The 15,321-nt window shown below is 34.1% G+C and overlaps 2 protein-coding genes and 2 pseudogenes across 2 annotated transcripts; 1 reads left to right on the forward strand and 3 right to left on the reverse strand.

Annotated features, from left to right (window-relative positions):
* Positions 1-208: 208 nt before the first annotated feature.
* On the reverse strand, positions 209-1,816 carry LOC104777135 (putative F-box protein At1g30930). The gene has a single exon (XM_010501345.3). The coding sequence runs from the start codon at positions 1,738-1,740 to the stop codon at positions 259-261; it is 1,482 nt and encodes a 493-aa protein (XP_010499647.1). The 5' UTR covers positions 1,741-1,816; the 3' UTR covers positions 209-258.
* Positions 1,817-3,861: 2,045 nt separating this feature from the next.
* Positions 3,862-5,013, reverse strand: LOC147946888 (putative F-box protein At5g42430 pseudogene; annotated as a pseudogene).
* Positions 5,014-11,166: 6,153 nt separating this feature from the next.
* On the forward strand, positions 11,167-12,755 carry LOC104777136 (protein UNUSUAL FLORAL ORGANS pseudogene; annotated as a pseudogene).
* LOC104777137 (GTP-binding protein ERG) lies at positions 12,663-15,137 on the reverse strand. Its single transcript, XM_010501347.3, has 7 exons — positions 14,509-15,137; positions 14,251-14,340; positions 13,998-14,143; positions 13,527-13,685; positions 13,248-13,422; positions 13,012-13,151; positions 12,663-12,918 (listed from the first exon to the last, which is right to left on the reverse strand). Exons 1-7 carry the CDS (start codon positions 15,034-15,036, stop codon positions 12,834-12,836), a joined length of 1,323 nt encoding a protein of 440 aa, XP_010499649.1. The 5' UTR covers positions 15,037-15,137; the 3' UTR covers positions 12,663-12,833.
* Positions 15,138-15,321: the final 184 nt, after the last annotated feature.

Below are 15,321 nucleotides of genomic sequence, written 5' to 3' on the forward strand. Positions count from 1 at the left end.
TAGCTAGTCTCTTAACATCTATTATTGCTTTGTAACAACACTTGGACAGATATTAGATCCTTTTAGACAAAATTTGTCAATACTCTATGCTGTAAAACTATGCTACCATTGCAAGATGTATCTAAACTCCATGAATATTGTCTCTGTTTCATTGTTTAAAAGTTTTCGGATCAGACAAATTTAGAGCCAAAGAGGAGACACAGGGAACGATGAAAATTTTAGGCTTTTTAGCTAAGCCAGTCGAATGACAGAGCTACACTATTTTTTCTTTTTTTGGACAAAAAAAACATAGCTAAGTGTACCAAAACATAAAATAGCTAAGCTAACAGAGCGATAGAGCAGGTTAGCTGATGATGATCCGCACCCGTTCTGCTCCTTGTTCTTCACAGATTGGGGAGACTTGGAAAGATCAGGAGACGTGTCCCTACGTCGTTGTGGTTCTGGCCTCACAGGAACATTATTTTGCTCCTCGTTTTCCACAGATTGAGAAGTCTTGGAGAGGTAGAGAGACGTATCTCGGCGTTGTTGTGGTTTTGGCCTCTCGGGAACAATGTTTCGGCCTGGTTGTAAAGGGGCTGCTAACTTCAGTTGCATTGCATCAGTAACACTAATATCCTCTACATAGTCTTCTACAAAGGCATATCTCCAATCACAGTTATCTCCAACACCTTGCATTTCAACAACTTGGAGAATGTTCCTTTCCGGATTGAAATAGAAAACATAAAAAGGATTAGACGCAGAATTCGTCGACAAAACAATTTCACCTGAAGTAGTCACCCCAACAACGGATAGATTCTCTTTGACCTTAAAACCTTCACTCTGATCATCCGACAAAGAGTAGACATAGCTGGACCATTCCCGCTTCTCTAGAACCTTCATACTCAACTGAACGGGGAATCCACCATCATAACCATACTTCAAATCAATCCCACATAGTTTCCCCTTATAGTTTATCAATTCATCAAAATGTCTTTCTACGCCTATGAACTTGAATGTCTCAGACCTAACATCAAAGCAAACTATCACATAAGACCTTCCAACTTGAGCTAAGTAATACAAAACACCATCGATGCAGATCCTTTCCCAAAAAGGCTCATGTGTAAAAGGACATTTGATCTTCCTCCACCTCAATTCTTCAGCTCCCAGTGTCAAGATATAATGATCTGTACCACTAGAAGCTATAAATTCACGAGTAGTCATGAACAATACCTTGAATTCCTTGTCAACCGGATCAAACCCTAAATAGCTATACGAATAGCTATGCGAAACACCACCTCTAAGTTCAGGTAAGATCACATACTGACCTGTGAGAGGGTTACATATCACACGCTTTAGATCTTCATCTTCCTTTGGGATACACATCTTATGGAAATAGATCAATCCAGAGGCATAGCTACAATTGTACCCGCTTGTTCCTTTAGAGAACTTGATATGAAAATCAGCGGCGGATACTACAAGAGAAGACTTCTCAGATGGATTCTGAGGCTGAGGAGTTGAGTAAAAGCTCCACTCACCTTCTTGTGGTTTTTGTACCCCAATTAAGAGTCGTCGACGAGGTTTCGACCTGGTTAGATACAAGTCGGTGAAATCGTCACGGTGGAATCCAGATCTCATTAGAGCCGAGGACTTCCATCGCTTCGACACGGAACGACACTTAGCTATTGATTTTGCTGGCAATTTCGACAGTATCTTGATGAGGAGATCATCTGGAATGGAATCAAAAGGTTTTCCACTATCCATGATCGGAGTTGGACGGAGAAAGATATTTCAGAGAGAAAACAAATCGCACAGCCACAGACAGACTCAAGATCTCGACCTAATCAATAAAAAGTTTAGGGCGGTGGGCCTAATCAGGGTGGGCACTAACGTAAGACCCAATAAGCATGGGCTTTTAATTAACCATCCAATTTTTTATTTACCTTTTTTAATGTCTTGTTTTTGTGTGTTTTTTTTTTTTTTTTTTTTCTTCTTGTTTTTGTGTTGATCGAAACATATTTGATATTTCAATGGCAAGACATGGTTTTTGGAAAGATAGGATTCAGCTTTGGACAAAAAAAAAAAGAAAAAAAGGGAAAGATAAGATTCAGCAATGATTTGGTATAAACAAGTGAACTTGGTGGGTTTTTTTGTTGTCCTTCGAAAACTGGAAAAATTATGGTAAATCAGTGGTTAAATTTTATTTTTTATTGAATCTGAGCTGATTCCTACTACACATCGTAACACGATTTTGTGGAGTCGAATTCTAATAGGATGTTTTGACCACTTGCATCAAAATCTATTTCGATGTATGTTTAGTTTAAATAAAGTCTACATCTTTCATTATCCTTGGTATTGAAATAGGTAAGGGTGTGATAGGTAAATCATTAATTTAATTCGACAATAATACCACCTGATAAAAATTATTAATACAGTAAAGTTATTTGGTAGAAAAAATAACTTTTGTTTGTTAATTTTATTTGTTTTGTTTAATGCTTATATCTAATTGTATTAAGTTTAACTCACAATAAGATGCAGAACAATTTATTTTTTACATAATATTAATAGAATCAACTTAATTGGATATGTCAATTTCTCTAATATTGATATTGTTAACAAATTACTGAAGTGATTTTTTATGTGTAACACAGAATTAATGATATTTTAATTTTATATTAATATCTACCCAAATCTGTCCAACCATATAACCACGTCCGTGATATTTTAGCTCTTGATACACGCCGCAAGAAAAAATTCGTAAAAGTCTAAACATATTATTAATATTTTAAACATTTTATAAAGTTTATCTTTTTTAGAAATTGAAATATTTATCATAATTAAACTTCTTACAAGGTATAGTTATTTATAATATTGAAAATTTATAAAATTTTAAATTCTTTAAAATAAGGAACCGGATAAACCAAATAAAATATTTAAATTTGAATATTTGATAAATCAAGTTTCCTAATTATTCATATTCATAATCATTTTGGTCTATCTTTTATAGGATGACTTTGAATTTTTGTCCAGTTTTTTCGATGATGTGAAACATCGTATACATATTGTTTTTATTTATCGGTTGAATATTACATAATATGCAGAAAAAAATCGCAACTTTTATTAATTAAATATATTATATAATAATTTAAATATAAAATCAAATAAAAGGGAAAGAAAATCACATAATTAGGTTTTAGTTAGGCTGAGAGATTTCCTTATTTTAAAATATGACCCATAATATATTTTTGGTAACTAAATATTAATGACATGAGCTTGTAAATAAGTAGAAACTCGTGGATTTATTCTCCAAATGTATTTCAAAAATAGATTATACATTATACTGTATTATAATATAACATTTGTCACAGTTAAAGCAAGCCTCTTTCCAGACCGCTTCAAGGATGTACAGAGAAGTGAGATTATTTCCAACAAATATAGATTTGGACATTTGGTTCAAGATGCTATATTTGCTGCGGAAGAGTTTGAATCAAAGGCTGGGGTAAGTAATAAGACCTTGCATGCCACAATGTATCTCTGCTTCTTCAATTCTGGTTCCCTCCGACGTACACACGGCAAGAAACACTTTTGATCTCAATGATGGTGACAAGGCAGCTACTATGTAGAAGACGGCATCAATATAAATTTCGCGATTTGTTTTCATTACTGTGGGGGAAGATATTATATATTTAATTTAAAACTGAAGAGAGATGAAATTACAGAATAAAATTTTAAAAAAAAAAAAAACTGATTAATCAGAAAAGTTGAAAAAGGTATATGCAGTGAGTAATTCTCACAAAAGATTTGATTCTCTAAAGAACATAAACGCATAGATAGAGCACACATGACATGCCCATTTTTTTCACCTATCCCTTCTCTCACTGTCTCTTATCTCTCTACATCTTCCCTACTGTGTGTAGCTTGACTTGGTTTGCTCTGAATCGTCAAAACTAAGATTTTGTACATGGTCTGAAAAAGCGTAAACTCTATGCTGATTAAACCATTCTTTGTATTCTCCAACACCTTGGATTTCAACACTTTTGAGAGTTTCCTTTCGTGGTTGAAGTAGTATACATAATTAGGTTTATGTGTATAGTTTTCAGACAAAACAATCTCACCTGTAGCAGTCACCCCAAAAACGTAAATATTCCAGGGGTCAATGACTTTCTCATGCATCCGAGATATAAAATGGACTCGTTTAGACCATTCTTGTTTCTCGACATCCTCTAGAACACAAATACGTAACTCAAGGACACCAGACTTATCATATGTCAAACTAATCCCACCTAATTTACCCTTATAATTGATCAATATAGTATTATGCTCATCTGTAAAGCACTCTCCATCAACAAACGTGAATTTCTCATACCTAACATTAAAGCAAACTATCACACCTACAATACCGTACTTATACCTTTCATCAGGTCGTCCAGCTAAGTAATACAAAACCCCATTGATGCATATACTTTTACACGTATGATAAACATAATGGGTAAGGGGACACTGGATCATCTTCCACCTCATTATTCCACTTCCTAGTGTCAGAATATGATAGGCCCTTTCACCATCACCTATTCTATTGATAAGCAATACCTTGTATTGCTTGTCAATCGGATCAAACCCAAAAAAACTTCGCAACTCTCTGTCCGCTTTAGGTAATATCGCATGTTGTCCTGTGATAGGATTGCATATCACTTGGCCCTTCGTACCAGAGAAATAGATCAAACCAGAAGTATACTGACATCTGTAGTGGTCTTTGTCCAAACGGAACTTTATATAAATATCGGCAGCTAGTGCAAGAGACGACTTCTCATACGGATTCTGAGTTTGAGGCGACGAGAAGAAGAGCCACTCACCCTCTCCTTGGACAGCAAACAAGAGACGTGGACGGGTCCAGGTCCTGGTCAGAAACAATTCGGTGAAATCTTGACAGTCAAGTATGGACGCCCATTGCTTCTAAACTCAACAACACTTCCCGATTGACTTCGCAGGCAGTCTCGTGAAGATCTCGTGAAAGAGATCGATTGGGATGGAATTCATGTCGTTGTATTTGTTTCTCGGAGAGTGACAACTAAATAAATGAATTAGAATCTTATTATTATATAAAGTATGGTTTCAAAAGAACCTAATGAGATTTATATTCATTAATCTTGGAACTTATTCAAGGTCGGCGCTAAATTAGGCCCAAGATGCATGGGCTTTCTTAACCATCCCGAGTTATATAACTTTAATTTACACCTTTTTTTTTAATGAACAAGCAATGGTTTCTTAACAACCAAGTTATTGGATACATAAAGACTTACGCGAAACAATATAACATTTGTCACAAATTAAGCAAGTCTCTTTCCGAGTACATAAAATCTCACTCTCGTGTCGTTACATTTAAAGTTAAACAAGAACCAAAAGTAGGTTTTTCTTAGTTCAGTCTTGTAGGGAAGGAAGGACACACGGCATAATATAAAATGGAGGAAAGATTCATGATTCATGATGTTCCAGAGATGGATACTTGGTCGATCTCTTTAACACACCAACATTGATTAATCCAATTTCCAATGATTCATTTTTTTTTTTACAGTTTTTTCATTATACTCCTATATTTGATTTTTTTTTCTCTTACTTGTGTTGTGTCTATGTATGTTTCTATTAGCTTTCCCCATGAAGATCGAGAGAGATGAAACAGAATCCAGAATCCGAGAAAAGTTAATTTTTTAAGTGTAAAGTGAGATACTAGCTATATACAAGTAAACTAAATTACTATTCTAACCGAACTATATATACAAGAGAGATATACCAAGGTAAACCAACTATATACATTCTCTAATAGTTTCATTGTCTCTCCTAAGACTCCTATACTAGATTTTAACGGCATATAATTTCTATTGTAATTTATATTTTGTATTATATATATTTGTTAAATATTGAATGTTTTGTAAATAGAGGAATAACTAAATTTTCTAGTTGTTGTGCGGCTAAATTTTTATATTATTTTTAACCCGCAATACACTTCATGACCATTTGTTTGTTATATTTAGTTTGTTTTGTTTAGTGTTTGAGATTCTATTTTGATTTTTAATTATTATAACAAAAAATAAGAGATCTAAATACATAATCAGTAATTATACGCTGTGATTAAGTCAATTTTTTCTAATGATTTAATTATTTTATACAATCTTAGTTAAATCAACTTGATTTTATGTCAATTATTATAATATTAGTAGTGTTGATAAATAATTAAATGAGGATTTAACCCGTGTTAACACAAATTTTATAATATTTTATTAATTTCAACATGTTCTCTTTATAACTCATCTACTATATAACCACATTATATAGTATTTTAGATTTTTTTAATTTTACATATTCGTAATAATTAAAATTTTTATTAAGTTTATATATGTTAATTATAAGATTTAAATAATTGTCAATCGAAGTTTTTCTTACGTTAAGAATCAAAGCTCACAGATTTTGAAAAACAAAATGGAAATCAAATTGTTTTTTTCTTTGTTTACGAAGGATTCAGATATAGAATTTATTCAAAACACAACATAATGTATGGTTAAATATATGATAACTTCTATTTCCATATTGATTGCTTTTATTTTTTTAATTGAAATAAAATGTAAAATATTTAGGAAACAAAATCTGGAGTAATGTTAGTTTTGGAAATTTTTTAGAGATTAATGTTGAACTTTTTAAATAAACAAAACTAAAAGAGCATAACACAAAATGTACTTCAAAAATGTTAATATAGATTCAATCACCGTTTACAACAATGTTTTTGCGGTGTAACATTTTCCCGTTGTTTGAAATAATAAAAGGAAAGTCCCATAATTTTTTTTAAAAATGTAGCTCTCATTCCCAATTTCAATTTGGAAAGGGTTTTTCAGACTTGGATGTAACATACTTATAGAAGAAAACTCTAAATCTCATACCTTAGTCCGAGACGTTAATAAAACCAACAAATTAGTTAACGCAACTAAAATAAGTTTACTCAATCTCGTATTCAAGTGTGGAGATGGCTACTTGTCGTTTATGGATGTTAGCGGAGAAATGACAAACGTATACGTTTTCCGAATACCCTTCAACATGCGAGTCACTTATTAGGCCATACCATATCAACTTTCAAGGATGTGTAGGGGAAGAAGTGAGATTGTTTCCAACAAATAGATTATTAGATTTGGTTGATGCTACCATTTCTTAAAAAAAATCGTTTTTATACGCTAACTCCAAATTTCATCAAAAGTTTAGTCCACAATATTTACCCTTGAATTCGTTATATACTTTTATTTATTATATTTGATGCATTGTGAGATTTCATCTATTAAAGTAAAAGAAAGGGCCAGCTGAGTTACTACTGATCTAGGTGAAAAGTTAAAATAAGTGTCAAAGGGTGAAAAAAAACAAAATAAGGTTTGCTTGAAGAGTGAAGACAACCCAAAACTACCAAGTTCGAAAAAGTTTTTAACATTTTTCCATAAGTGGCGGTTTCTTGAAGGTTAATATTTACTTTGAGTTCTAGAATTTGATAGCTACAATGTTTTTACCCCCTCATTTCCATAGATTTTAGAGCTAGATAGAATTTGATGAACAGACAATACATTAGCATCCATCTACTTTACTTACATATGAACGTCTGCATGCATTTTATCTTCTAAGGAGATGAATGAGAAAAAGAAAAAAAAAGGTGAAGTACTGAAAGATCAAATTGACTCACCGTATTTTAGTTTCTTATGTGTTCCTTGATTAAATAAGTTAATAGCTTTAGTGCATATGAAATTAACTGAAAATTAAAACAAAAAATCAGAGAGTTTCTAGAGAACAAATATTGTAATAATCCACTCTATATAAAGTCCTAGACATCTATTTACAAAATCAGTTTCCTCTTTGGATCGGAAATTTATATCCATGACTGTTATATATGTCACATAATATGATAAATTAACACATGTGTGTAAATACACAATGGCGGGAGACTAAAGTTTAGAATTAGTTATTAATGTGGGCGACAAAAAAAAAAAAAGAGGATTATGGTTTATGATAAAGGAAAAAAGATGGCTAGCTACATTAACTATTGGTGAAAATATGGTCATACATGCCAAGTATACTATTGTATATTCAACTACACAAAGTATATGTATTACATGGTTACATGAACTATATAATATTATGCGGTCAATATCATAGACATATAATTCAGTACACCGGTCAATTGACTCCGGCGTTGACCAACACTTAAAAAAAATCTAAATTAAAAAAAAAATTATTATAGTAAATTATTTATGGGTATTCATAATTAAAATAAATTTTCTACTCAATATCCAAATATTTTTTTATATATCTCTAATATATTCATTCTTATAATTAATTACTTTTTATTTTTCAAGCTAAAGTAAATAGTTAAATAAAAATCATTTATAATTATTTTCAAAATAAAAAAAAAATCATTTATAATAATCTTCAAGATATAAAATCATTTCTAATGATTTTCAAGATATTAAATCATGAAAATAATTATAAATTGTTTTTATATCTTGAAAAATAAAAAGTAATTAATTATAAGAATGAATATATTAGAGATATATAAAAGATATATTTGGATATTGAATAGAAAATTTCTTTTAATCATGAAAACCCATAAATAATTTACTATAATATTTTTTTTTTAATTTAGAATTTTTTTTTAAGTGCTGGTCAATGCCGGAGTCAACGTCGGTCTTCGCCGGAGTCAACGTCGGTCTTCGCCGGAGTCAACGTTGGTCTTCGCCGGAGTCAATTGACCGGTGTACTGAATTATATATTTATGATGTTGACCGCATAACGTCATATAGTTTATGCATGTGACCATGTAATACATATAATTTGAGTATACAATAGTATACTTGGCATGTTTGACCATGTATTCACCAATATTTCGCATAGCTAACCATTTTTTTTCTATAATAAATTAAAACAGAGATACCAATAAGTATTAACTATGGGTACGACTTGTAAGCGTAATTAAAAGTAAAAAACCTAGTTGGGAAATGGGAAGATAGATGATTTGATAAAAACAAGACACTGTTTGGTTTCAGAGACTTCCTTTAGCATCAAAACACAAACAAAAGCGAAGCCTCTTGAGTTACTGCAAATAGAGAATATTATTACCCTTTTGCGACTTGTCAGCTTCAGATATTCGCACTTGTATATATTATTTTCACGGTAAACAATGCCTTAAATAAGAAACCCTGATTGGACTTTTGATCTGACTCTACTCTTCACTCTCTCTCTTCTTTTTTTATTTTCAGTCATGATGTCTTCTCTAACCCTAATCTCAATAACTCCAAACTTCTTTTTTTTTTTTTTTCTTTCTAAACATTGTTAAATTCTTTCTTTCTAAACCTGATTATAGCTAGCAATGATTAATAACAAAAAAAAATAAGAGTTGAAGTATGAAGATGTCTTGTAATGTCAATCTGATGTTTGCATATTATAATTGAACTGAATTAAGCTTTTTTAAAAAGTTAGTTTTCTCGAATATTGGAAATTTCTAGTTAAGAAGTTGAGGGTCTTTAGCTTAGAGATTTCGGGGTCACAAAGTGTTTACGATTTATAATAAAAATTAATCACTATATATAATGAATGGTTTCATATAAACATGAAACAACATTAAAATCAGGGCATTAAAAAATGCTTAACCAAAAAAAAACTAAGTGATATTTCTGCTATGAAGTTGGAGCATATTGCATAACGTACAAATCTATTTCTCATGTTTAGAAATAACATTTTGTGTGTTATATTTTTTCAGTTTTCATCCTCGATGGAAGTTTCGTTGTTGAACACTATTAGACCGAAGATATTGTCAAATTTTTTGTTGGGATCCGAATAAGGTAATCTAGTCTCCTCCAACAAGAAAATAATATTCCATTAAGGATCCACACAATCCAAACATGTCGTACCAAATTACTTGTTTCCACTTCTCCGAGATTAAAAAACGAACTAATTATTTAGATTGAATCACAAATATTCACAAACAAAGTATTCCTAATTGAACCAATTAATTAAGTAAACCAATTGTGTGATCTTGTAATCTCTGGTTGTCTTGGGTTGATCTCCATCCAGTACAATTTGTCTGACCACCATAAAAAAATGAGAAGCGTGCATGTAGTTTAGGAGAAAAGTTGTGTATTACAAAATTAGAGATAAAAATGAAAAAGAAGATGAAGATGTGATCAAGTGTGAAAAGTATTTGGAGTAGTCTCCGAATTAATAATTTCGATGCTGGGCATTGACAAGATAACTCTAGAAGCTCTCAACTTTAAGAACCATCACTTCTTCTGCCACCATTTTCACGTTTACCCACACACACATATACAAACAAAACTTTGTTAGCCAATTATTATCACCAAACTGTGCTAATTGGTTTTAGCCAATTATTATCACCAAACTGTGCTAATTGCTTTGGATCGATAGTTGTTGTTGTTGATGTTCTAGGTTTGCTATGCCTTTACTTAATTACTGTGATATATCTGTGGTACGAAATTCGAATTATTACAAAGTACATTCGGTACCTATCTATAAAACACACTTTGGAGTTTATAAAATGATATCCAAACTTCTTGAGAAGTTTAGACTATGTGGAGTTAATCCTATTTTCTTCTCTTGGCCACTTGACCGGTTTAGTCTTTTTTTCCTTCAATATGTAAATATCACAACATATCAACTGATTTTTTACCTATATATATATTTTATTTTGTTAACACACAAACCAAAAAACGTGTGTAAGAAGGCTACCAACGGTAGAAAAAAAAAACAATATTATTATAAAAGATTAAAGAATTTGAGTTAATATAATATAAACATTTATTTCTAATGCAAAAAAAAAGTAAATATATAGAAGAAAAAATTTCTTTATTTATTTATTTTCTTGACTTGTTGGTGTGACACGTTTTCTTTTTCTTTTTCTCAATCAAAATATATGTTTTTGTTTGTTTGTTTTTTATATACCAAAGGTTCTATATATATAAGTTATATATCATATGCCACTTTACTCTATTGAAGTCACAGAACATATCAAAAACCCATGCAAGAAGCACAGAGAAAGACCAAACACTTTTGTCTCGTTTGTATCTTCTTTCTTCAAAACCTATACATATGATCTTTGCCTCTTTTCCTACAATGGGGTTTGCATAACTTTTACCAAAATCCTACAGATTAAAATCTCCCCTTTCACATATTCCCAACACAAGAACAAAACCCCAGATCCATTGTCACCCAATCTTTTCACTTTTTCAAACTCTAAACACTAAAATGGATACAAATGTGTTCATCAATAACCCATCTTTGACCTTACCTTTCTCTTACACCTTCACCAGTAGCAGTAACAGTAGCACAACCACGAGCACCACCACAGACTCGAGCTCCGGTCAATGGATGGACGGTCGGATTTGGAGCAAGCTACCAGCTCCTCTTCTTGACCGCATCATCGCTTTTCTTCCACCTCCGGCGTTTTTCCGGACACGTTGCGTCTGCAAGAGATTCTACAGTCTACTCTTCTCCAATGCTTTCCTTGAGATATATCTACAACTGCTTCCTCTCCGACACAACTGTTTCCTCTTCTTCAAACACAAAACCCTAAAGAGCTACGTTTACAAGAGAGGAGGAGGAGGAACAAACGATGATGATTCCAATAAAGCTGAAGGCTTTTTGTTTGATCCTAATGAAATCAGATGGTATCGTCTCTCTTTTGCTTATATCCCTTCAGGGTTTTATCCTTCTGGATCATCAGGAGGGTTAGTGAGTTGGGTCTCTGAAGAAGCTGGTCTTAAAACTATTCTCTTATGTAACCCTCTTGTTGGCTCCGTGAGTCAGTTGCCACCAATTTCAAGGCCACGGCTTTTCCCTTCCATAGGTCTCGCAGTAACTCCGACCTCTATTGATGTTACTGTCGCCGGAGATGATCTCATATCTCCTTACGCTGTGAAAAACCTCTCCTCGGAGAGTTTCCATGTTGATGCCGGCGGATTCTTCTCCCTCTGGGCGATGACTTCTTCTTTGCCACGGCTTTGTAGCTTGGAATCTGGTAAGATGGTTTACGTGCAAGGCAAGTTTTACTGTATGAACTATAGCCCTTTCAGCGTTTTGTGCTATGAGGTCACTGGAAACCGCTGGATCAAGATTCAAGCTCCGATGAGGAGGTTTCTCCGATCGCCAAGCTTGTTCGAGAGCCAAGGGAGGCTTATTCTCGTAGCAGCCGTTGAGAAGAGCAAGCTTAACGTTCCCAAAAGCCTTAGGCTTTGGAGTTTGCAGCAAGACAACGCCACGTGGGTCGAGATTGAACGGATGCCTCAGCCGCTCTACACACAGTTTGCAGCAGAAGGTGGAAAAGGATTCGAGTGTGTCGGAAATCAAGAGTTTGTAATGATTGTCTTAAAAGGAACCTCGTTGCAGCTGCTGTTTGATATGGTGAGAAAAAGCTGGTTATGGGTCCCACCGTGTCCTTACTCCGGCGGTGGTAGCAGTCGTTCAGGCGGTTCAGACGGAGAGGTTTTGCAGGGTTTAGCTTATGACCCGGTACTTACTACACCGGTGGTTAGTCTTCTAGATCAGTTAACACTTCCGTATCCAGGAGTCTGTTAGGACTTTCTATTTCTAGTTTTAAGTTATAAGAGACTACGTGTCATTTCCACTTCTGGCCTTAAGACTGCTTGTTGTTTCCCCGAAACTCTGTTGCTTTTATCTTATTGCTGTCTGTTTGTAGTAAGTTTATATTTCTAATGTCAAATGTTTGATCTTTGACAACACCATATACAGACAGATATCTAATTGCGTACAAACCAATCCTAAATCCATCAAACTCAAAAACATGTCTTGGAGGAATGGTTTCACTTGAGCTTTACCTGGAGAATGAGATGAACTTTGCGGTTCATTATTCTCCTCAGCTCTTCATTGGCTTCTATTCCTATCCTCCTGCAAAAATTTGGAATCATCACAAAAATTTCATCATCCATTTGTCAGAAAAGAGTGAATTTTGAACCAGCGTGTGATCTTGTATGCTCTTACCCGATTTTGGCACCACCCTTGCCTACAAGAATCTTGCGTTGGCTAAGTTTAGGAGTGATGAGATGCTGTTCAATCCTGAGAGACCCGTCACGCAGCTCTTTCCAGTCCACTAGACGGTGCTCCACGCCATATGGGATTTCCTACAATTTGTTTCAATCAATTCTGCAATTAGTCATCTTGGAATAGACAGAAACCGATACAGAAGAAAACACTAGTAGAGGTTGTATTATTATTACCTGATGAACATGGTCTAGTAATCTCTCCCTAACAACTTCAAGAGAAATGTTCTTCAAGACTTCTTCACTCATGGTGAATGCATCTTCTTCCCATGGTTTTTTAACTGCCTGATCCATTAAATACTGGGTAAGATCTTTAACTCCAGATCCCTTAAGTCCCGATATCATGAAGTACCTAGAACACCAAACAGAGAAGAAAAAAAAGCACATTTGTTTCATTCAGTTCATTAAACTATCCCGTTCTTTGTTTTATAAACTGAGTCAGGTGTATATATCTACCTTTCATATGCCGGGAGCTCTTGGAACTCCTCAGCAACCTTTAATAGATCTTTTTTATTCTCAACCAGATCAACTTTATTCATACATAAAATGCGCTTTTGTTTCGGATTTTCTTCTTCGCCCATAAATTTGATCAAACGTACAACTCTTGAATCGGGACTACATACATTAAACAGAAAACAGAATTCACAAACTACGAAATAAGTCTGAGAGAACTCTATCTCTACTTGCCAGAAATGCAAAACAACAGTTATGACTCCTTTTTCTAATGATAGAAATAGATGCATGTTACCATCGGTTTGCGGTTCTCAAGCTTATGGATGATGAACAAGATATCGAAACAGAGAAGCTAGTAACAATAAGTCCACCACAAGATACCCCACTTGATGATGCTCCTAACTATACTACTCTCAGTTACGAGATATAACTTAGACGAAGCTAATAAAGTATTCAAACGAATAAATGACTAACCTCATGAGATGCCTATGAACATCAAACATAACAATGAGGACATCAAACAGGTCTACAGAAGTCCAAGCATTTTGCACACGAGCCTTGATGTCTTTGTAACCATATCCGCTTTTCTTCAGCATCAGACCCGGAGTATCGAAAAAACACTACAAGGTTCACAAATATCAAATATTTCAATCTAGGACTGGTTGCAATAATACATATGTTAATCTCCAAACTTAACCATAACGAGTAGTGATAAGAGAAAACTTACGACTTGTGTATCCCCTTTAGTCAATACTCCTAACACTTCATGAGTCGTTGTGTTAGTCTTCCGTGAAGAAGCAGCAACCTTTGTTCCAACCTGCACTTACACATAATGAAACAACAGTAAGCAAGATTCTCAACAAGAGGGCAATAGAAAGATACAACCAACTTTAAAAATCTCAACTTTAGGATCCAGAATGTAAAACAAAACATATAACATGACGTCTCAATCGGTTCATAAAAGATCCAAGCAGAAATGACTAACCATGAAATTAGTAAGCGACGATTTCCCTGCGTTTGGTGGACCGATGATGCCGACATTAAGCGACTTCTGATCTTCTTCTCTAACCTCACCTTCACCAAGCTCTTCATCAGGTGACTCCAACGCAGCCTCTAAGAGAGCCTTTGCGAGAATCCTCGAACTATCAATACTATCCTCATCATCATCATCTTCTTCTTCAGAACTCTCTTCTTCTGCAACTTTCACTTTACCTTTCTCTGCCAAGTTTTCAAAGAAGGCTTTGTTGACTCTTTCCCTGTATCCTTTATCCCAAGTAGCTTGCTTGGGCTTTTTCACTGAGTCTCCAGGTGAATCTTCGATTGGGTATTGGCTGCTATCGAAAACAGAGTCGCTGCTTGATCCGTCTTCGTTGACGGAAGTGGGCTCGAGATTCGGCTGCGCTGAGTAAAACCAGCGGAGAAAGTTCTGAGATTGATGGGGTTTACACGGTGTTGTTGTCGTCGTCGTTCGTGAGATGGAAATTAGTATTCGAAGAGATCCAAAAGCTTTCATTTTCCCAACAATGGCGAAGCAAGCAGCGATCTCGAACAAGTATACAGATTTGAAGAGAGAGGCTTCGAGGGTTTTAGAGGTTTTGATGTTTTGGGGAAAATGAAAATGGTGCGAGAAAGTAACTAAATATTTACAGATAGACCCCTTCATTTTAGACAAATCCCATTTTTAACCCCTAACGTTTGTATTCGATAAATTTTGAGGTATTCCTTATTTTGAGGTTTCATGTGTATGTTTGTAATACAGACTTCCAATTTTAATCGTTTGCGTCAGAGGCTTGCATAT

Source organism: Camelina sativa, chromosome 3 (genome assembly GCF_030686135.1).
Source record: "Camelina sativa cultivar CO46 ecotype springtype chromosome 3, ASM3068613v1".
NCBI lineage: Eukaryota > Viridiplantae > Streptophyta > Magnoliopsida > Brassicales > Brassicaceae > Camelina > Camelina sativa.

Bases quoted from the DNA above. Each gene is read 5' to 3' on its own strand.
- LOC104777135 (XM_010501345.3), bottom strand. From the start codon at position 1,740: ATGGATAGTGGAAAACCTTTTGATTCCATTCCAGATGATCTCCTCATC.
- LOC104777137 (XM_010501347.3), bottom strand. From the start codon at position 15,036: ATGAAAGCTTTTGGATCTCTTCGAATACTAATTTCCATCTCACGAACG. The intron at 13,686-13,997 runs GTTAGTCATTTA...TAATGTATGTAG, and splicing joins GTTCATAGGCATCTCATGAG to TCCCGATTCAAGAGTTGTAC. The intron at 13,152-13,247 runs GTAATAATAATA...AACAAATTGTAG, and splicing joins TACTAGACCATGTTCATCAG to GAAATCCCATATGGCGTGGA.